The sequence below is a fragment of the Arabidopsis thaliana genome, assembly GCF_000001735.4.
Source record: "Arabidopsis thaliana chromosome 1 sequence".
Lineage (NCBI taxonomy): Eukaryota > Viridiplantae > Streptophyta > Magnoliopsida > Brassicales > Brassicaceae > Arabidopsis > Arabidopsis thaliana.
Genome location: NC_003070.9, coordinates 7,785,442 through 7,805,960, shown reverse-complemented (window position 1 = coordinate 7,805,960; position 20,519 = coordinate 7,785,442). Strand labels below are relative to the sequence as shown.

The 20,519-nt window shown below is 34.6% G+C and overlaps 6 protein-coding genes and 1 long non-coding RNA gene across 10 annotated transcripts; 4 read left to right on the top strand and 3 right to left on the bottom strand.

Annotated features, from left to right (window-relative positions):
* Positions 1 to 1,899: 1,899 nt before the first annotated feature.
* AT1G22110 (structural constituent of ribosome) lies at positions 1,900 to 5,454 on the top strand. 3 transcript variants are annotated; one of them, NM_001332536.1, is made up of 3 exons: positions 1,923 to 2,087; positions 3,265 to 3,371; positions 3,486 to 5,454. In NM_001332536.1, the coding sequence occupies exon 3, from the start codon at positions 3,488 to 3,490 to the stop codon at positions 4,334 to 4,336; it is 849 nt and encodes a 282-aa protein (NP_001320825.1). In that variant the 5' UTR covers positions 1,923 to 2,087; positions 3,265 to 3,371; positions 3,486 to 3,487; the 3' UTR covers positions 4,337 to 5,454. The 3 variants fall into 3 exon arrangements, with proteins under 3 accessions (NP_001319060.1, NP_001320825.1, NP_173630.1); NM_001332535.1 differs by having other exon boundaries at positions 1,900 to 2,087; positions 3,265 to 5,454; NM_102061.4 differs by lacking the exons at positions 1,923 to 2,087; positions 3,265 to 3,371 and having other exon boundaries at positions 3,395 to 5,454.
* Positions 5,455 to 5,732: 278 nt separating this feature from the next.
* On the top strand, positions 5,733 to 7,938 carry AT1G22100 (Inositol-pentakisphosphate 2-kinase family protein; the record flags this gene model as incomplete). Its single annotated transcript, NM_102060.5, has 8 exons — positions 5,733 to 5,823; positions 5,931 to 6,035; positions 6,161 to 6,367; positions 6,499 to 6,646; positions 6,836 to 6,876; positions 6,965 to 7,075; positions 7,156 to 7,740; positions 7,810 to 7,938. Exons 2-8 carry the CDS (start codon positions 5,931 to 5,933, stop codon positions 7,936 to 7,938), a joined length of 1,326 nt encoding a protein of 441 aa, NP_173629.2. The 5' UTR covers positions 5,733 to 5,823.
* A 220-nt stretch (positions 7,939 to 8,158) lies between these two features.
* AT1G05713 lies at positions 8,159 to 8,368 on the top strand. The gene has a single exon (NR_138948.1). It is a non-coding gene; the product is annotated as an other RNA (long non-coding RNA).
* A 167-nt stretch (positions 8,369 to 8,535) lies between these two features.
* emb2204 (uncharacterized protein) lies at positions 8,536 to 10,253 on the bottom strand. Its single transcript, NM_102059.2, has 6 exons — positions 10,187 to 10,253; positions 9,929 to 10,078; positions 9,642 to 9,828; positions 9,434 to 9,555; positions 9,198 to 9,284; positions 8,536 to 9,098 (listed from the first exon to the last, which is right to left on the bottom strand). The coding sequence occupies exons 1-6, from the start codon at positions 10,238 to 10,240 to the stop codon at positions 8,709 to 8,711; spliced, it is 990 nt and encodes a 329-aa protein (NP_564157.1). The 5' UTR covers positions 10,241 to 10,253; the 3' UTR covers positions 8,536 to 8,708.
* Positions 10,254 to 10,520: 267 nt separating this feature from the next.
* AT1G22080 (Cysteine proteinases superfamily protein) lies at positions 10,521 to 13,769 on the top strand. Of its 2 annotated transcripts, NM_001123858.1 has the most exons (9): positions 10,521 to 10,554; positions 10,664 to 10,729; positions 11,332 to 11,600; positions 11,680 to 12,150; positions 12,226 to 12,572; positions 12,649 to 12,736; positions 12,984 to 13,171; positions 13,246 to 13,333; positions 13,549 to 13,769. In NM_001123858.1, the coding sequence occupies exons 4-9, from the start codon at positions 11,872 to 11,874 to the stop codon at positions 13,555 to 13,557; spliced, it is 999 nt and encodes a 332-aa protein (NP_001117330.1). In that variant the 5' UTR covers positions 10,521 to 10,554; positions 10,664 to 10,729; positions 11,332 to 11,600; positions 11,680 to 11,871; the 3' UTR covers positions 13,558 to 13,769. The 2 variants fall into 2 exon arrangements, with proteins under 2 accessions (NP_001117330.1, NP_173627.2); NM_102058.2 differs by lacking the exons at positions 10,521 to 10,554; positions 10,664 to 10,729 and adding an exon at positions 11,124 to 11,222.
* Positions 13,770 to 13,821: 52 nt separating this feature from the next.
* Positions 13,822 to 16,828, bottom strand: TGA3 (transcription factor TGA3). The gene is made up of 9 exons (NM_102057.4): positions 16,305 to 16,828; positions 15,772 to 15,972; positions 15,599 to 15,685; positions 15,404 to 15,463; positions 15,251 to 15,328; positions 15,101 to 15,164; positions 14,729 to 15,000; positions 14,419 to 14,652; positions 13,822 to 14,292 (listed from the first exon to the last, which is right to left on the bottom strand). The coding sequence occupies exons 1-9, from the start codon at positions 16,308 to 16,310 to the stop codon at positions 14,140 to 14,142; spliced, it is 1,155 nt and encodes a 384-aa protein (NP_564156.1). The 5' UTR covers positions 16,311 to 16,828; the 3' UTR covers positions 13,822 to 14,139.
* A 2,655-nt stretch (positions 16,829 to 19,483) lies between these two features.
* AT1G22065 (uncharacterized protein) lies at positions 19,484 to 20,253 on the bottom strand. The gene has a single exon (NM_001123856.2). The coding sequence runs from the start codon at positions 20,070 to 20,072 to the stop codon at positions 19,854 to 19,856; it is 219 nt and encodes a 72-aa protein (NP_001117328.1). The 5' UTR covers positions 20,073 to 20,253; the 3' UTR covers positions 19,484 to 19,853.
* Between the last annotated feature and the right edge of the window lie 266 nt (positions 20,254 to 20,519).

Genomic DNA, 20,519 nt, shown 5'->3' with positions numbered 1-20,519 from the left:
AGTTGCACTTTAATTAAAAACGTTAGACGTGTATGCATTTTGGTGTCAAACATACGATGCTCAGAACACAATTTGAAAACAATATACATGGTATTTTATTCAAGTATTTTTTACACAAAATTTAGCTAAAATATGTTTGAATCCCATTTGCTATGTTGGTGTAGATGCAACATGAATTTAGAGCCTTTGAGGGAAAAAATGGCCGGATCAACAATGATGGACTGATGAAAAGCCTAATAAACATCAGAATGTCAATGGACCCTAGCACATGTAAATTCCATCACTCCCTAATGGTAGCGGGCCTTCGTCTGCTTTGAAGTGGTTGTTTTGTTCATCACCACAGTGAAAGTAAATGCTCTCTTCTTGTGTATTTATGGATTTATCAAACCTTGTTTAGGTAAAAACATTTAAATGTAATAATCATTAATAAATGCTTCAGCTTATAACGTAACACTCTGTGTTTAGTCTTTTAGCTTATCTAGGTTTAACCTTTTTACATCTGCTAAGATCAAAAAGCTACTCCTTGGCTTTAAAGATCTTTTGAATATTGCTTGATTTCACTGTTGCATACGATATTACGATATACTCAAGGGCCAGACTTGATGGATTATATTACTATTTGTTTTGTTTTTGTGTTCTGATTCTTTAAGTTTTTGACAAGTAAGCTGCTTTGGGAATCATCAAAAGTACTAGTTGAAAACAAAACCAAAAAACATATTATATTCACAAAAAACTTCTATTATCTTCTCTTCTATCTTGAGAGCTCATCTCATCTCATCACATTTGACTTTATTCTCAAAAATCCTAAAAATGTTTCACTTTGAGATAACGATATGGTCTAGGTACAGCTTGCGGCAAGTACTTCTGTGTTGTCGATCCGGGTAAGTAAACTATTTTAAACTTTTTTGATGTTAAAAAAGTAAACTATTGTATACATTATCAGATCACCAGTTTTAATTTGTTTCTTCGCCGACTTGTCAAAATCTTAAATTTATAAACTAAAGTAACAATATAACTTATGTTACATAATGCTGATATTGTCAATTTATCTCGTTTCAGGTGATTCAGAACATTATCAAGACTCTCCATGCATGGTAATCAGTAACAGAGAGTTAACTTCGAAAAAATTTGAACACTTTTCTTCCTTTAGGAATTTTTGTCCTGTTTTTTTAGCGTCTTAGCATTTTCTCTCACTTTGGATCTTTCATATCCACAAAAATTTATCAGCCAAACACTGTACCATTGTGTTTACAAGTTTCTCCAATAGTAAAAAATACAACTAACATATGTAAATGGTAAATTTATTCTGTAATCTTATTATGTTTTGTTTTACTAAAGAGTGTTAATTAATTATAAAATTTAAAGAATATATATCCAAACGTAATCCATTGTGGTTTAATTTAATTGTCTAAATTATGCTTTAAAATCTGACATTATTGCATAAATCACAATGACCTTAGATAACAAACACAAACTTTAGGATAATGTCATGACAAAATACAAATCATGTTATCAAATCTTTAAATCTTGAATATTACTATCAAATACAGGGAATTGAAATATTAATTAGGTTAAATTAATAATAATCCTATTCTATCTTATAATTATCACTTTTCGGAAAATTCTGCCATTGTGGCTATCAGTCATATCCTTTGGATAAGAAAAAAGTGAATAATAAATTCTAAATTTTTGTTACCATAGAGATGCTGTAAAATAGTTAAAATTTAAAAGTTTTTTTATCCATAACGCTTAAAATTAGGATAGGTTAAGGATTTACAGCAAGCGAGAGAGGAACGGCCGACTTGGTTAAACATCCTAATCTTAATCCCTCCGACTTTGCCTAATTTTAAGCATTGTTTTAAATTAAAATAAATATTTTTTCTTGATTATCTTTCCTTAATCCCAAAACGATTTTTCTTTTCAAACAATCGAATTAATGATAGGTATATATCGTATCGATTCCGTTTCGACGAATTAAATTCTCTTGTGCTTCGTTGTGCGAGCGTGTATAAGAGAACAAAAGTTCGCGTAACGTTCATCTTTTAATCTCTCGGAAGAAAACTCGTTTGCTTTTTCCATGTTTACAGGTAAATTTATTATCGATTTTTTAATCTTTTTGCATTCAATTATTTCGTGTTTGAAAACCATTTTTATTTGTTTGATGATGATGATGATGATGATGATGATACATTATCTTGTAGGATTACATTTAGGAAATCTGATTATGATATTAGTCTCAATCATTCGTTTTTTTGTTTTGTTTCTTAAACACATAAGAATGTTCGTGATTATCTTAATGTTTTCTTAGAATCTTGGTTAATCGTTGTTTGAATCCTAGGAAATTAATTAGATATATATTCATGGAAGTCGGCTTCGTTTTATTCATTTATTAAAGGTACGTGTAGCTTGTTCGATTTGACCATTGCGTTAATGATTTTTTTGTAAAACTAATTGATAAATAATTCGCGAATTAGTCAGTCAACAACTTGTTTATTTCGTGAATCGTCGTAGTTGCTTTTTGGCGTTCAAGAATAGGTAGATACTTTTTGCATTCCAAGTTCTAGAATAGACAGATTCTTGTTAAAACAAAACGTGTAGCTTTCATGTAATCGAAGTTGCTTTTTGTTTTCATTGTAACGTTTCTAAAAACTTTGGCAACAGATTTTGGCTGTTTTTACCTTAAAAGGATTAATAATCCATAGACGTTTTAATGACCATCTTCATAGCTTAACCTTATTTTAGCTATCTATTTTTTTCTCTGTTGATTAAATCGTTCAAGAAAATGGAAATGTAAGTAATTAGATCAAAGAGAATATGATATGGCATACATATATAGGATTAAGCTCATCCTAAATATTTAGATAATGGTTGATTATGTGTGGCTGTGATGTTGTTAGTTTATGCTCTATCTTGTCATTAAACTATTGATTATTTGTTAGTAAGATAATATATGTAACCATTATCGTCTAGATGTTGTACATATATTTGAAACCCAATTAGAACAATTACATTATATTTTCCCATTTTTCAGTCCCAATTTCAAGCTATAGATTAATTGCCATATGCATTTAAAAGAACAATTGTACATTCATTGGATAAAAGAAAGGTGTGAGAGATGTATAGAAATTCTAAGAAACTTCTAGATGTTCTACCAATCATATCCACTTTAGCTTATACTAATTTGGTAATGATGACATATTGTTAGCAAAAAATATTATTTTGGTCTATTTTAGTCTAATATTTTCTATATTTTCTTATTTACAGGAAAAAAAACATTAAATGTCACAGATTCTCAATAATATCTCAGAGACCATCCTTTCCATGACATCACCTCTTTCTCTTAGCTGTCTCTCTATTTAAGATCTCTTCATGCAAGTCTTCAACATCACATTCAAATTATAAAATAAAAGAAACAAAACCCATTAAAAAAAAAATTGATATTTTTTTGTTGGGTTTTGTTATTTTTATTTTCTTGTAAAATCCAGATATGGAGAGAGCCTCTTCTTCCTCTGACTCATCATCATCCATGGCTTCTTCTTCTGATCAGTCTCTTTCCATCAACTCCGATCAAACCTCACCTTTTGTGACGTCATCCATGCTTTCACGCACGTCATCTTCTTCTTCCTCCGCCGTGGGAGACTACATCGGGACAGAGAGCTGCTTCGACATCCTCTCCGCTGACGAAGGGAACGATGTTGTCTCCGTTGCGTCGGAGCCTGTAAAAAGCCGGTTTCGTTACGGTGGAAGGAGGAGAGAGGAGAGAGAAGCTAGAGCTGCGGCGGCGCGTGAGTTTCCTCCTCCGATACCGTTGCTTGCTCAGACGGGGAATCTTCTCCCGCACATGCCGTGGGTTCTCAAGCGTGTGGTGACCAGCGACGGCAGGCTTATACTCAGAGAAGAGAAGGTTCGTCATCATGAGTATTTCCGTGCGAATAGATCCAATGGTCGTCTCACTCTCCACCTTGTTCCTTTAGACGATGATGTTTTTGATCTTCCTCAAGAACCCTCTCATTACCAAAGTGATGATGAAGAGGATGATGATGAATGTGATGATGAGGATGAGTGCGATGATGATGATCAGCAAGAGGTGGAAGATGATTTGGATGATCTGGCGGATAAGATTAATAAGGATGTTACTATTAATGATGATGATAAGGGCAATGTGCATGGTGATAGTGATGATGGATATAGGAAGGTTATATTAGCGGCGGTGGGGGAGGAGACGGTGGTGGAGAGTGGAATGATGGTCGGAGGAGGAGGATCGCCGAGAGGAAAGTGTTTGAAGTCATGTTTTGTTGGTATGAGAGTTCATGAGATAAGACCAGTTCTTAGTTGATAATTCTTATTATTATTAAGTAGTTCTTGTTGATTAGCATCTTTTTGGGTGGAAAACAAGATTATTATCTAAGAGAGTAATAAAATTACTACCGGCATAATTGATAAATACTAGAGGGTTTTTTTTTCATGAGGAAATGTTGTTTATTTTTGTAATCTTCAGAGGCTATGGTGTAATTTATCTTCTTTTAGATGTTTTTGAGGATATTTTACTTTTTTTTTTTAATAAGATGAATAGTTTTTTTGTCGGTATGTGAGTGATGATGGTTTTTAAAAAGTTCGAATTTATCTAGCCGGGTGAATCTGAATACTATAAAAAAGAGATACACTTGGAAGAGAAATATATTACTAATAAAATCGAATCGTAATTTCCTTTAAAGGAAAATAGTAGTAATTGAATAAAAAGATTTTCAGAGAGCGAAGAAATGCAAAGAAAAAAAAAGGGAAGAAACATAACAGCGAATATTCGATAAACCATATGGTGCAAGTGCAAACAGCTAATATTGTTATTCGTTTTTGGGGAGAATTTAAGTTTATAGGAAATTGATTTTGAATTGACTTCTACCTTAAAATCCAGCTATGTTCTCGTATCTATCACTTCAAAAATCGTATCTACTTAAATACATATATATCCTGTAAGATAAACGAGATCATTTTGAGTAAGAAATCAGAAGTAAACAAATATATAATCTTTTATACAAAAAAAAAAAACTGAAAAAGAAAAGAAGCCAATAAGGGAGAATAAAAGGTACGGAGAAAAATGTTAAGTACAGCTAAGATAAGAAAGATAGAGAGAGTTTCCCGATGAATATTAAGACAGAGACACTTACTTAACTCTGTCTTCTGCAATTTGTCAGTTCCTCATCATTGGTCCTTTCCCACCACCTGATCTCTTGTCCTATATTCCCCTCCCGGTTTACTTTCTTTAACCGGTCTCAAATGTCTAATTCTAAATCCACAACCGTTTCAATTTCCCGGTAATATCATCATTCTCAATTACGAAATCTATAAATGGGGGCGACTTGGTTCCCTAATTCTAATCTTAACCCCTTTGATTTCGCCTAATTTGAAGGATTAATAAAAAAAAACATTTTCTTCCTCTTGTTCTTTTAATTATTGTTAATTCATCCATTAAAATCCATACACAATATCATTATTTTTTATATTGTATTAGTTCCAAAAAATTATATTCTACTAATGGTTACTAAATTATTCGATATATGTCTCTTATGGACCTGTTTGATTTTTTTTTTTAATAAACACAATCAATAATTAAAAAAAAAAACGGATACATGCAATGCGTTTGTTTCGTACAGATATTGTTTTTTTTTTTTGAGAGAGGAAAGAAACCTGTAGAACTAAATTACGAGTGTTGGATTTTAATACTAATCGAGATCATTAGTGATAATTTTTCTAACCTGACTGCTGCAACACGTTACACATATCAGATCAAAGGTGCAAGTGGACTACATTGTGATCAAATCAAAGGTTCATAGTTTGTTTTCGATTTGATCATTGCTCTAAGATTACGCATCTGATGTTAAATATAAAATAAACGAGAATTTTGGTTAATCTGTGTTGGTGTTTGGATTCAGATGGAGGAGATTGTTTTGGAACCAAAAGATGCAGTTGATTGGTCATATAGAGGCGAAGGAGCTGTTAATTTGGTTCTTGCTTACACTGGATCTTCTCCCTCTTTCGTTAGTCTCCTCTTTGAATCTGTTTCTCAAAACCTATATTTCATCGTTTTTTGGGATTAGGAAGAAGTAGTTAACATTGATTCTAAATTGTTTGTTTCTCTTTTTTGTGTGTGTTATGTGTGAAGTTGGGAAAGATGATGAGGATACAAAAAATGCCAAAGGATGGGAATGAAAATGGAGACAAAAGTGAAAATGGTCTTACTACTCATGAAAAGCTTATTTGGGGAGACGTTAAGGATCTTGTATCTTGCAAGAACAAGGAGATTGAAGAGTATTTGTTTGTCAAACATGTCATGAGACCTTTGTTGGGTCGTAAACATGTCAATCCTGGAGTATGTTTCCTCTTCATTTCCTTCTCTTGTCATGATTCTAACGCAATGGTTACATGAAAATGGAAATTTTTTAAAGGGTTTTGAGTCTTGTGATGATTTGGGAATTTTTTTGTGTTGTTGCAACTTTGCAGATACTTCTTCTTGTAGCAAAGGAATTTCTTGAATCTGTTGAGAAAATTATAACATCTCAACGTCCTTCTTGGCGAGCTGATGTAGCTAGTGTGGATACTAACCGCAGTTCTGTGCTTCTCATGGATGATTTGACGCTTTTCGCCCACGGTAAATCTATTTCGTGTAATAAAACTATTGATCAGGCTTTTCCTTTCATTGTTCTCACTTGCAAGTAAAGTTTGATGTGAGCTTGTGAGTTGTCTCTTGGTTAAAGTAAATTCAATGATGGATTTAAGCATTGCTTTTGGTTTATATACATGTTGTCGTGTTAATGATGATGATCTCCTCTGCTTTCAGGTCATGTTGAGGATAAACCATGCTTAAGTGTTGAAATAAAGGTGTTCGTCATTATCTTGTGCTTACTTACTTTTATGCTAGCCATTGAATGCTTTTAGTGGCTAATATATGTTTGCTCTGATGAAGTAGCCCAAATGTGGATTCCTTCCATCTTCAAGTTTCATAGCAGAAGAAAACGTTATTAAGAAGAGTATAACTCGTTTCGAAATGCACCAAGTTCTCAAGCTTAGGGAAAACGAGGTACCTTTTCTCCTACATCTCTCAAATTAACAATTAATCCAATCTTTGAACCTAACACTTTAAAGCTATGTATTTTGCAGATCTCAGAAATCAGTGAATATGATCCTTTAGACCTTTTCTCTGGATCCAAAGAAAGAATACTCGAAGCTATAAAAGCGCTCTACACGACTCCTCAGAACAATTTTCGTGTGTTTTTGAATGGTTCTCTAGTATTTGGAGGCTTAGGTGGTGGCATATGCAAAACAACCTCAAAGGTTGAACTAGCTTTTGAGCATATACTCAAAGATATCATCAAGACCGATGATGGTTTACGTGCAGATCGTTTCATAGAGCTTGTAGCAGAAACTGTTTACACATCCGGAGTTCTAGATCAGCTTCTAGACGTACAAAAGCTCGATAGATATAACATCGAGGGAGCGATTCACGTGTACTATGACTTCATTGACCAGCCATGTAAAGTGTGCAGAGAGTTGAATCAATTTAGCTCTATGCACTCAATTCCAATGGACGAAAAAGTGAATATTTTGAAGGAATTTCTAATATCTGCCACTGCAAAGGATTGTAGTGTAATGATAAGTTTTAGATCTACGGAAGCTGGGCTCTCAAAATCCTCTTCCCATAGTAATCTTCACCTTGAAACAACAAAGCAAGAGTTTGAATACAAGGTACATCTTTCTTTAACTTCTAGATGGTAAATATTTGCTATTGAATTGTTACTCTCATAATCTTTGCAGGTACATTTCATTGATCTTGATATGAGACCTTTGAAGAAAATGGAAGTCTATTACGAGTTAGACAAGAAGATCATGAACACATACTTGGAGATGTTAAAGAAGAAAGGAACTCAACCTCAATGCTTGTAGAACTACAAGCCGAGAAGAAGATATCATATCTCATTCAAAACAATTCCTGAATTGGTAGTAAGTAATTGATGTTTCACTTCACGTAACAGTTTCCTACTGTGTTCACTTGTATCAATTCTGTAAGACTCCCTTTACTTGCTATGGTTACAACAGAATAAAACTAAATGACATGCAAAAAATCTCATTACTTTCTCGCAGTATAAGAATCAGGAGAAATAGTGTAGAGCTTGGTCATTGTCACCAGAATTTCATCACTCTGTGTAAGATATTTTTACATTAGTTTTAAATGTGTTCTCTATCCGAAAGAACAATGAAGTAGCTGGAATTATGATTAGAGGAAACAGAGCAAAATGTGCTTTAAGACATTGTCTCTCTGCTTTGCCAATTCCTCATCAATGGTCTCTTTCTCTTCCCAGGTTTAACTAGTCTTGTTTCCTATGGTTATAATGTCTATTTTTGGTTAAAAGTATTTCCCTCTAATCTTATTTTTTATAACATCATCTGCCAAAACCATGGAAAAGAATAGAGATGAAGAGAAAACTAAAGCAGAGAAGAAGCAGTAAAGGCAAATTTCACAACTAGGATTTGGTCCAAGAAGACAAAACCAAGCACGATTAAACTAAACATTAGTGTTCAGATGTTGAGAACAGTACACCCTTATAACTTACACAAACCGCAAAAAAACAAATCCACATAAACAGTCCAAACGCACAAAATAACTTAGTCAGAGACCATTAATAATAGTTATGCAGCTTATCCACATTCATTACTTAATAAGACGACGAGCGGAGGCCACGGTTTTTGTAAGCCTGGTACCACCATCGCCATAGCCTATGAACACCTACACGACGCTTAAGTTTTTTAGAACGCTGCTCATTGTTTCGAACTTTTTCTCCGCCATGGAGAAGCATATATTCCTCCTCCGGAGTGATCACACTTCTTTCTCCACTCCAATAATCACCCCGGAGTCTCAAGAGTCCCGTAGTCTCATTGATGATTTTTCTAACAATAGCTTTGCGATCAACCGGCTCACCAATCTGAGCCTTTGCCAAGTCCTTATAAGTTATGTAGACAAATGTAGTTTTGGTGTTGAGACTCGCATTCGGTTGCTCCACTTCTTCAATCGCAACTTTCACAATCTCCAACTGGGAGAGATAGTGCTGCATAAACAAAATCATGTAATGTTAATTATTACCAATATTGAATGCCACTAAATCATTTTGATATGCAAACAAATGAAAGAGAGAAAAGACACTTACAACTGTAAGAAACCTATCGTGAGCAACAAGTGTAAGTTCCAAATAGAGTCGAATCCAATCATTGTCTCGCAACTCTGATTCCTTCACCTGCAAGGTATCTCAATAAAATTAACTAGTAGGCAAAAGCAAAACCACAAGTGTCTCTATTGATTCATGCATTTTAAATGATTTATAAATCCATATGATAATTCATTAAACAAACAACAAAGGATGTACTTTATAAATAATAATCTTACCAGATGAAACCGTTTTGTATCATCGAAAGCAATCTCTGAAGGCCAGTCAGGCAATTCATCATTGTCCATATAATCATACTCTGATTCGCTGTGCGGACGTAGAAAAGGCACATTGGTAGTCACTGTGCAATATTAACCAGCAAGTGTTAGATGTACAGGTAAACTGCCACAAGTCAAAATGACTGATCAAGTAAAGTTACATGTTTACCTCGAGGTCTAGCGATAGTACATGTCATGTCTAAACTGCCAAGACGCTCTTCATGAACTAGAACCTGAAAGATCTGCTTCAAACCGCTATCTGGAACGCGTGCAGCCAAAGTAATGTAGTAAGAAGAAGCACCACAATTGATTCTCATGTTGAAACTCTTTAGGGTATCGAGCTGCAAATTTTTCCCCTGACAGATGGAAAAAGAGATTGAGAATGTAATTGGTATATCATAATAATAATTAATAGTTCCAGTAGCATATCGACTAGAAAAGCACTATATTGTTTACCTCCAACACATTGTAACGATGAAGTCCCACCATTGCATAAAACTTGACCAAAGAACCATAAGGATACTTGGGATAACTGCCTTCACACTCAAAGTGACGAAGCCTATGAAGATTGTATGATATTGGGATACCGTCGGGATAATCAAAACCCTAAGACCCATCAGAGAAAATAATCAATCAATCAATCACTACCCTTAACATCGTAAGAAAGGAACACTAGTACACAAGCTAAACAATATAAAAAGATGAGAGAATTACGTCAGATTCATTCCTCTGCGGAGGAGCTAACGTGTATTCCACCCGGCGACTCATCTTTCTCCTTCTCCTTCCAAAAATTAGCGACTGCTGCTTTTATAGTTTTAGGTTTTGTCTGGCGAAGGCGGCGAAGGTTTCATTCATGGGCTTCATTTGGGACTTCAATTGTCAATCTTGACGATGTTGCAACGCACATGTTCAATTTTTATTGTTTTTTCACCGTACCCTTAAAACGCCATCGCTTTAGGTAAGGGCTTTTACATTTACTGATTTACCCCAGATCTTTTCATAATCTTTCACTTCAGCAAAAGTACACACACTGATCGTCCGAGCAACACAGGAGCATTTCTCGAGATTCCGACAACAAGCCGGTAAGGGTTTACACATTCCAACCACGGAAACTTTCCGTTTATTCTGAGCTTTACTTTCATTCATAAGTTTGATTTTGACTTCTTTTTTTTTTCTTTGGCTACGAAAAAGTTCGCTAGGTTTCTCAGTCTCTGATTTCATCTAGAGCTAAGAGAACAGGAACAACGACGCCAAGAGGTACATACATTTATGGGTCGTATCTTGTGACTCTAGTACTGTAGGGCATGGGATTATTATCCGAGACCATGGGACTAAAAAATGATTTATGTATATGTCCAATGTTTGCTAGTTGTTGTTTTTTTTGCTGGTCCCTCATTTGCTGTCTGAATGTCTATTCTACTTGAATTTACTTTATTTCTGTACGTTTTGACTTTGAATATGCATCTGATTTTTTTTGTATGTTTCACTTTGAGATTGCCTCTAAAAGTAAAAGTTCTTTCTGTGTCAATAGACTAGTAGTGGTTTCGGTTTCTTAAAAAACTTAACTATGTGTCACTAGACTAGTAGTGGTCTTGGTGTCTTCAAAAACTCTTTACTATGTGTCACTAGACTAGTAGTGGTTTTGGTGTCTTAAAAAACTCTTTACTATGTGTCACTAGACTAGTAGTGGTCTTGGAGTCTTCAAAAACTCTTCACTATGGCTTGTTAAGAATAAATTTCTTGTGATGTCGTATGTTACTTGTATTCGTTTTTTGGATAATGCCATTGCAAAAAATATTGAAACACTTCAATAATGTTTGAGACACTGATATGTTTGTGTTTTTGTATTTGTTTTTCAGAGATGGGTAAAAGAAAAAACAAAAAGGTGGTGGTACCTATGGATATGGATCAGTTTATACCCTCAAGGCCTGATGGTCTAAAAGGGCTTCCACCAAACTGTTTGAAGCGCCTGAGAAAGAAGGGATTGAGTATTATACAGCCTGGAAATCTGTGTTTGATCCTGACTGATTGGTATGTTCAACAAGCAAGAAGAACAGCCCGAAGAGGTCCTTTCCACCTTTCAGATGATGGTCGCGTTGCTTTCTTGTGCTGGAGAGTTGCAAGACCGGTACAGAATCTAATACTTAAACTTTAACATGTCCATAATTTTCCAAAATATCAGAACTTTTGTTGTTTGTCTTGTTTAGGCATTCGCTGAGCTTTTGAAAAGCTCGTCATGGATCGTGATTGCTGGTTTTATTCGAGATCAGCTCAGGCACATCAATTGTTAGGCGTACGCTTCTTCCGATCTAACCAGTGCCATAAGGATTATCCGCCACTGGGAAGATACATATATTCCACTGTGTGCTTGGTACCTAAGCAACCATGTTGAACCAGAGATGCTCGGCAAGGATAAACATGCGGAAAAGGGACATGTGTGCTACGGTAATTCAATTGCTGAAGCCTTGGAACATATTGAAAGAGAAGGGATCCCAAAAGAGATCCCACAGTTTCGTCAGTATAAATGCCGTCGTTATCCTCCAAGTGCTCATAAGAGAAAGCACAAGATAAAGTCTGTCCTTAGTTTCGACACTTTGGACAAGGCTTTAGCCCACCTTCACATTCAGCCTGTTGGTGCAGCTTTAATTACTTTCCCTGAGTTGTGGCGTATTGGAGAAGTAAGAATAATTTAAGCAGTGTAGTATTTGATTAGGTCTTACTTTCTTAGCTAACATATATAAATTGTTGTGCAGCACATCTACCGTGGCCCATTAGAAGAGAATACTCAATTCACGGGGTTTCATGACGTGGTGATTGTCAAGGTAGATGTGATTAACCGCGAACAGGTGGCGTTGTGCAAGCTGAGCAACGGCCCAAAAATTGGTGTTGGTGGGTATGTATGGGTTTCCCTGGAAGTGATGTACATGGTGGTTGGTGCTCAGGATAATGATAAAGATATGCTTCGGCCCTCCTCAACACCACGCCATCTTCTTTCGGATTTTAATTGCCCACTAATGGATGAAGCTCCAAGGGCAAACCTTAAGAGGAAACAGGAGCAACAAGATGAACCAAAAAGATCTAAAAAGCGTCGTCGTCAAAGGTAAATTGATCAGACTGTCACAGAGTTGAACAATGCTCAGTGTTGCGACTCTTTCATTGCTGTGTTTTGGTTGCAGAGTGGCGCGCAGCAGTTCTAAATTGCACTCTAACCTAGATGATGATGACGTCGCAAGTCTTCATGGCCAAGTCAGGCAGTTGATAAATGTAAGATGACAGATTTCTGAAGCTTCTGGCTCTCTATCTTTTAACATTAATTTCATCTTATGAATTAGGAAATCTGTCATACCTGAGGAGTTGTTACTGTCCTCAAACTCTGTATCACTAGCTGTCCTCATGTAGTTCCTGACTCTTGATGTTTTACAGGAATCAAATGACTTCTGGTTTAAGCTAGTTGTCATTTTTGTTTTACTGGAACTTTGGCTTTGTCGTATGGTTTTATCTTCTTTTGCAGACAAGAGATACAAATAGTCATGATCAAGAAGCATCTCATGAAGACGATAAACCTGCTGTTGTAACTTCAGATAATTTGCCAATCTCTACAGAAGAATGCTCGCAACTAAGCTTTGGATCAAGCCCTTTGAGCAACAACGCAGGAGAGACCTCTGATGTAGCTTCAAAGATGGAACATTCAGATGCTAGGTATTCTGTTACTAGTGATTTCTTTTCCCAAACTATTTATACCATACTTACCAACTGATCATGCTTGCTTGCAGAAGTACCGACTTCTATGGACACTCTATGGGCTCAAGTAATAGCCACAATGCCTTATCACTTGGTGGCCCAAGCAGTTCCATGCCAGAGGTAAATAATCCTTTCTCTTTAAGAAGCACGAGACTGTAATATTTCATCCTCCTAGCTTGTATTTTGTAACAAGGAAGTAGTAGTAAACCGGGTCATGGATACTTTCTTGTTTACATGAAGTACTCTGCTGCCTTTTCCATATGAGTCTTGTGTTCTTCACATTTGGAAGTTGATTTCTTGGTCTATTCTTATGTCTTTTTACTTCTTTTTTCCAGGATGGCTAGTGAAGAAGATTTGAATTTTACAGGAGAGATAAAGAAAGAAAGAGAACTAACCCTTTTTACCCCATTTGTATCACAAAAGGGAAGAAACATGTGTTACCTTTAACTCTTGTCTTTATCTTTCCTCGGTGTGGGCTTTTTTGGCTGAGACCCGTAGGATATTCATTTTAGGCACAATTTGAATGAAGGGAATGATCAAACTCTCTATGAATCTATTTGAATTTATTGTTTGTCTATTGACCAATTTATACCAACAACAAATATAAGCTAAGAACTGTTGGAATAACAATATAGACAAAAAATTTGATTGTGGGCTCAAATTTTCATATACGAGGAGATGAGTGACAACAAACCCTATATATTTTACAAATAAAGAGCCTAATGCATCAAAGACATTACATGTTTTCCACCCAAATTTACACATCTCTTATTCCTTTCAAGTAAACAAAATCATCAATGAGGAAGATGATGCTCTCTAATGGAGAAAATATCAGCCAACACTTTCTGAGAGATAAAGCAAGTCCCTATAGCTAACATCATCTGCCTTGTGCTTCTTTCTCTTTGTTTTGTTTGCCTCCTAACTTGTCAAGTGTGTTCTCGTGGACGAGCTGCCCAGAGAGAACTAAGAGCACGCAGCCTGTGGAAGTATTCTCCTAGAGCGAGCAACCCTCGAGCAGCCTGTCTTGTCGTCAATATCTTACTCATTTGCTGCAGGGTCTGTTGTCTCAGATGATCCGCCTGTTCCAATATTGTCAGAGATTTTGTTTGTGAAATCCATGCTCACAAAGTTTCTAATCAAAAATGAAAATAAACTTTGGATTCATGGAGACTGCAAAAGCACAAAGCAAATACACTTAGCGTTACCTGGTTCACAAAACTCTCCAATGCTTGAAGATTCTCCATGGCTGAAGCCATTGGAGCCCCGTGATTCACAGACTCAACAACTTTTATCTGAATTGCTATGCTTTCGACCAAACCCTGCTGAAGTTTATCTAAGCCTTGAGAGAGAGCCTCCTCTGCTTGCTGAGACGACTGTTGCAGGTTACGCACCTCCAACAGTTGCTGATCGGTTAAGGGCTCAACGTATGGCATCACAACCTAGACAACAAAAAAGGTTGAGCATTTTTTCTCAAGAGTAGAAAGAGAAACGTGTAAAAGTAAAAAAGAAGTTTACATTTAAAAGCTCGGATGGGCGGAAACCTCCAATCCATTGGAAGAAGCGTTCAGTTGAAGTTCGCCACATTCCCGACATCAAGAAGAACACATCAGCCTTTGCAGCATCAGCTTTCATGCGGAAGAGATTTGCGTAGTGGTTCAAGCAACTATCTACCAACATTTTGAGCTCAATGTCACCTATATGAGCTTGGAGCGCTGTTCGAATCTCACTAACTCTCCTGTTTTGCTCTTCTAGCCAGTGTGTGTATTCCATCTCAAATGCAGCAATACCTGAAAATGGTTATTATTGGGAAAATTACTTCTTTATCTACTGAGGATTAAGAGATAAAGCAATGCTAACATATGCTTATTTAGTGATATAAACACCAACCTGAGTTCATATTCCCAGCTGGTCCTAGATAACTAGTATCTGAAGAATTGCGTACGCATAATCCCTAATACAAACCAGAAGAATCACTGAGTCAGAATGAATCAGATAAAGTTTGATGAACACACAACAAATAAACAAGCTTGAGCTAACCTGCTGCCTAGCTCTTACAAGTTCCTGCTCGAGCTGTGACAACTTCAACCGGCTTTCTTCTAACTGTTGAACATGGGCCTACAAGCACAGACACAACTTTGCATAAGCTTTCCTTTTTATCATTAACACAAGAAAAAATCCCACCAAGGTTACCTTCTTTCTCAAACGACTTTTGCGAGCAGCTTCTCGGTTCTGAGCCAAACGCCGTTTCATCTGTTCATAGAGAAGGAACAACAATTCATGTCATCACGCCGTGTCTCTTCCTCTAAAGATTAAAATGGAGAAGGAGGAGTTTATGAAGTCTTCGAAGCAAAAGGTATAAGTAGCCTTAAAATGCTAAAGCCTTACCTTATCATTGATCCGGTCTTCGTCCTGATCATTATTACTCGACGGTTCTGCTTCAAGAGAGTTATTATACACAGAAGTATAATTCACCTGCAACATAATTAACCATCAATCACCAAACAAACAACACTTATAAATCATTCTAAAGCATGATCCAGGAATAAACAATAACTCACTCTATTGTTATCATCTGCTTCTGGTCTAGCATCAACCTCAAGTGTTGTTGAAGAACTCTGATTGTTATTCTGATTACTAGTAATATTGTTGATATCTGATTTGAAAGGACTCTCCCAACCAGATAACTGTTGAAATGGTTCATACATCCCCATGTCTCTGAATGATACAACTTGAGTAGTAGAAGAAGAAGAGCTCATCATCTGTAAATCAACAATTTACAGACTCAAGCTTATTGAATTCAAGAAACAGATTCTCTAGCTCAGCTTTCAATAGATATATAGATCCAGTCCATATCTCTAAAATTGCATTGCTTACTAACACACACAATAAACAAGTAGTTATAGTTTCAGTTTTAGCAATAAAGGTTGAAACTTTAGAAAACCCAGCTCTCCAAAACAGAGCCTTTTGAAGAAACATAGCCAAATAGAGTAATACCCATGAAACTAGAAAGTTGCAACAACTAAAAACCAAAATTGGAAAATTTAAGGACTTCACAAAGCAAGAAAAGATAACATGAGAAACAAAAACCAACCTCCATTGATAAGCAGAGAAGAAATTCATGAGGAGCTCGAGAGATGAAGAATGAATCTTGGCATTCTAAAAGGAATATTCCGATCAAACGGTGACCACAAGAGAGAAGAGAGAAATGAAGAAAAACTTTGGTCAAAACTTAGAGGTGAAGCGTACCCATCATTGAAAAAAAAAAGCAGAGATATTTATTTTTTTATACATATATTTTGTGTTGTTGCTTTTTTTTTTTTCCTCATGGCTTTGATTAGTCCATGAGCGTAGAATAATAAGCAAGTTGAAGTAAACGAACGATGAAACGACAAAAGCATCACCACCGGGAGAAAAACAAATCGAGAGAGATGATAAAAAAGGTTGAGTCTTTTCCTCTATTCCAAAAGTTGACCTTATCGTGCGCCTCTGTTTCTAAACTACACCTTTTGATGACCTGGATTCTTCATCGTCGGCCGACACGTCAGATGCTTGAGGGGAATATTCCGGTAATTTTTATTTTTTAACATAGAGAATCTGAATCTCATATATATAAGATGTGATTTGTTTATGATTTTGTTAGAAAAAAACATACAATATCATATATCAAAACTTAATAGTCGACTTATGATTCACATTATAAAAAGTTGATATATAATATATATATATATATATAGTTTTTAAATTAAAATAGTTATAGTAATGATTTGATCTGAAAATGGATAATTGATATTTGTACCACGAGATTACTACCGATTGGTTAAATATATTTTTTAGTAACGATTTTAAATATAGCTGATAATTTATTTGTATAAATATTTGAATAACTGTGAATTATTTGTTATTCAGAAATTGAATAAACTTTTCCAAGAAATTAGGTCGCATTTTGTGGGACAAGAGTGGAAGATTAATACTTTTAATCAATTTATTAATTTTTATTCGCTTTATTTGGAGGGTCTCAGTGCTATGCAGTGGCATCTTTTAACTTAAGTACTCCTCCTTAGCTTAGTGAGTAATAATTGGGCCTCTAGTGACCTACCCAACTCTAAGAAAATGATTAATTTTGTTATCTTTTTCTTCTTTTGCCTAATACAATATTGATTCTTTAGTTAGTTTGGTGCCACTTGTCTGATAAAATCTGCGTTTCGACAGAGACAAATACGTAAAATAAGTGGGGCTTTTGGTTTGGCTTTAATAAAGATTTCATATACTATAGTTTTCAATCTTTATAAATATGATTCAAAACGTATTGATCAATGACATGCAAAAGGATAAATACCGAAACTAAAATGAATCATTTTGATTTTCTTAAATCTATTAAGTTTTTGTCTTTTTGACGCAACAGCGCAGAAAGGCCTAAAGAGGAAAAGTTGGGCTTAGAGTAAAGCCCATAAAATTTGTCGAATATTCAACACATGGCAAGTGCACGTGAGAAAAAATCTACAGAAGTCTCTGTGCCGCTTTTTAAGGCTTCTCGCCTTGTACAACTTTTTTTTTTTAAAAATGCGCAAGTTTCTTTTCTGTAACGTCACATATTATTTTCGTTAACCCTAATAATTTTGGTGTTTTCTTTATTTTGTTATATAACATGTATAGATTTTAGACCTAAACTTTACCACTTAAAAGAGTGTCTACAATGATAAAAATAATAGATCATAATAAGTTATTTAACTTTAATAATCTAGATGATAGAATTCAATCTTAAGTCTAAAATTTCGTAATAAACCTTTAAATTTTAATACACGATATATTATAATATATTATTATATATTATAATATATTATTATATATACACCCAAAACCGGCTCAATAGAACTGGAATTTTGGTACAAATTTTAAAAATTAGTCTTTTTCAGTATTAATTTTGTTTATACACAATCATTTACTTACATATATATAAACAATAAAATAATATATATATATATATATATATATATATTTATATAAGATAAAAGGATATATAAAAATTTAGACCCTTTAACAACATAATTACAAAAAAATAAGAGTATTTAGGATAAATTGTTTTTTATTAACTTTTTAGCAAGGAAAAACAATTCAATAATTTATATTCTTCATGCATCATATATTTTATGATCGACTGAACAATATCACCATCAACCACTACATGGTTGCAACCAAAGAGGGAGCAACCATGTAGCATTCGACTACCAACAAACAATATCACCATCAACCACCACTACATGGTTGGAACCAAAGAAGGAGTAACCATGTAGCAAACCAACAGTATCACTATCAATCACTACATGGTTGCAACCAAAAAAATAATAACCATATAACATTCGACTACCAACCAACCAACAATATCACCATTAATCATTACATGGTTGCAACAAAAAAAAAGAACAACCATGTAGTATTTTGCCATCAAATAAAAAGACTTTTCACGAATTGTTAATAAAATATATTATATTTATTTTAGACTTGCAAAAGATATCAGTCACTAATTGAAAATAATCATTTTCGCATACAAGAATGTCATTCTTCTTACTTCTTTGCATGCATCAACTTGTCAACTTCATTCAACTATATCCTAAATTGTTTGAATCTACAAAATATATTTTCAATTATTAAAAATAATTAAAATTACGCCAACATTACAAAATATTTGACAATAATTAGGCTCTTAGAAAAATTTATTAGAGGAAAACAAAATCTATAAAATCCTGACGATTTCACGTTTCATAATGAAGATTTCAAAATATTATTTTGTACACCACTAGTACGTTTGATTTTTTGAACAGGAGGTCGCATATTGGTCGCCACATATACTATAATGTTTTGGCCATTTTGATTAGTTAATTAGGAAATATATTAACGGCGTTATATATTTAATTTGGTACTAGTTTTACCATTTACTTGCTTTTTAGTTTTTATAAAAATCTATTTTACTATATAAATCTAGTAGATTAGCCGAACATTCTTCTTGTAAACTATTAAACGGCCGTTCATTGATTTAAAAACCTGGTACTAGATTCAATAATTTACATTTAACAAACAATTATGATACTCGTCTGAAAAGATGTATGAGTTTAGGGCCAGATACTCTTAGTTATTTAAAAAATGTATTTCTAAATAATCTAATTTGTCCATCACATTTGGCTATTCCAATTTGCATCAAATTCTGATGTCACCCATATAGATAGATTAGATACTATACTTATCTATACTTAATTCAGATAGTTGCGTGACCCTCTGGATTTGCCACGGGAAGGAGAGATGCTGGTCTGAGAATAAATTGGCATATATTGTAACTCCAGCCCTTAAATTCCTTATTTATGTGTGTTTGGTCCTAATTAAACTTATTATGCTTAAAAATAACTCATCATGAGTTCATGACTATATAATCGTTACATATGTAGCAGGGATTTAGAAACTCTTATAGCTTTATAAAACATCCAATCTAAATACTTGCTTAAAACCCAAAGAAAAAAAAAAATCATAAAATAAATTCAAACGATAAACACTACATATTAAACATAAAGCAAACAAAAAGGGCAAAAGAAAATTCTAACGTTTTTATTCATTATAATTATTTGATTAATTTTGGACGCGCCATTATAGCTTATTCTGTAATCATAAGATCACAAACTTTAGCAGAGTTTTTCTTGGTGCTCAGCTTTCCAAAGAACCATCGACCAGATCCTCCACCGTTCTCTTCGATTCCACCAGCGGTTGTGGCCGCGGTTGCCGTTATACTCTTCATGTTCTCTCTATGAAACTTCCTCATCGTGTAAACCTCCGCTATAGCCATCCCTCCTAGTCCCGATCCGTCTAGTGACATGTTATCAAAAAGTTTACAGGAGAAAAATATGATGGTAATTATGAAAAGAGATGCAAATAGAGACAATAGGTGGTAAAATGTAAAAAGAAGTTGGTGAAAGGTGAGTGTGGTTTGGAAATTTAAGAGTGAGGGATTGGGATGAATATATAGATCAAATTTGTGGGTCCATTTTAGTTGAATTTATTTTCTCTGTTTCCCACTTATTATACGTACATTGTTTTGACAGCTATTATATGTACACAAATAGTGGGAATCTAAAATAATTATTAAAAAAAAAATCTAATGTTATTGTTGCTTTAGTTCCAAGTGTTTCTATCGTCAGAGATACAATGAAAAACAGTTTGGGTTACTCTATTATCGAAGCGAAAAGAGGTTACATCGTCCTTTGTTGCGTAGTTGGCGATGAATTCAGCAAAACAGATTTTAGAATCGAAGACTTTAAATCGT

Coding starts and splice junctions, on each gene's coding strand:
- AT1G22110 (NM_001332535.1), top strand. CDS start 3,488: ATGGAGAGAGCCTCTTCTTCCTCTGACTCATCATCATCCATGGCTTCT.
- emb2204 (NM_102059.2), bottom strand. CDS start 10,240: ATGAGTCGCCGGGTGGAATACACGTTAGCTCCTCCGCAGAGGAATGAA. Junction 9,556..9,641: donor TACTATCGCTAGACCTCGAG/GTAAACATGTAA, acceptor AATATTGCACAG/TGACTACCAATGTGCCTTTT. Junction 9,099..9,197: donor ACGATAGGTTTCTTACAGTT/GTAAGTGTCTTT, acceptor TTGTTTATGCAG/CACTATCTCTCCCAGTTGGA.
- AT1G22080 (NM_001123858.1), top strand. CDS start 11,872: ATGCTCGGCAAGGATAAACATGCGGAAAAGGGACATGTGTGCTACGGT. Junction 12,573..12,648: donor AAAAAGCGTCGTCGTCAAAG/GTAAATTGATCA, acceptor TTTTGGTTGCAG/AGTGGCGCGCAGCAGTTCTA. Junction 12,737..12,983: donor AAGTCAGGCAGTTGATAAAT/GTAAGATGACAG, acceptor CTTCTTTTGCAG/ACAAGAGATACAAATAGTCA.
- TGA3 (NM_102057.4), bottom strand. Junction 15,464..15,598: donor AAGACCGGATCAATGATAAG/GTAAGGCTTTAG, acceptor CTCTATGAACAG/ATGAAACGGCGTTTGGCTCA. Junction 15,165..15,250: donor TTGTAAGAGCTAGGCAGCAG/GTTAGCTCAAGC, acceptor GGTTTGTATTAG/GGATTATGCGTACGCAATTC.
- AT1G22065 (NM_001123856.2), bottom strand. CDS start 20,072: ATGTCACTAGACGGATCGGGACTAGGAGGGATGGCTATAGCGGAGGTT.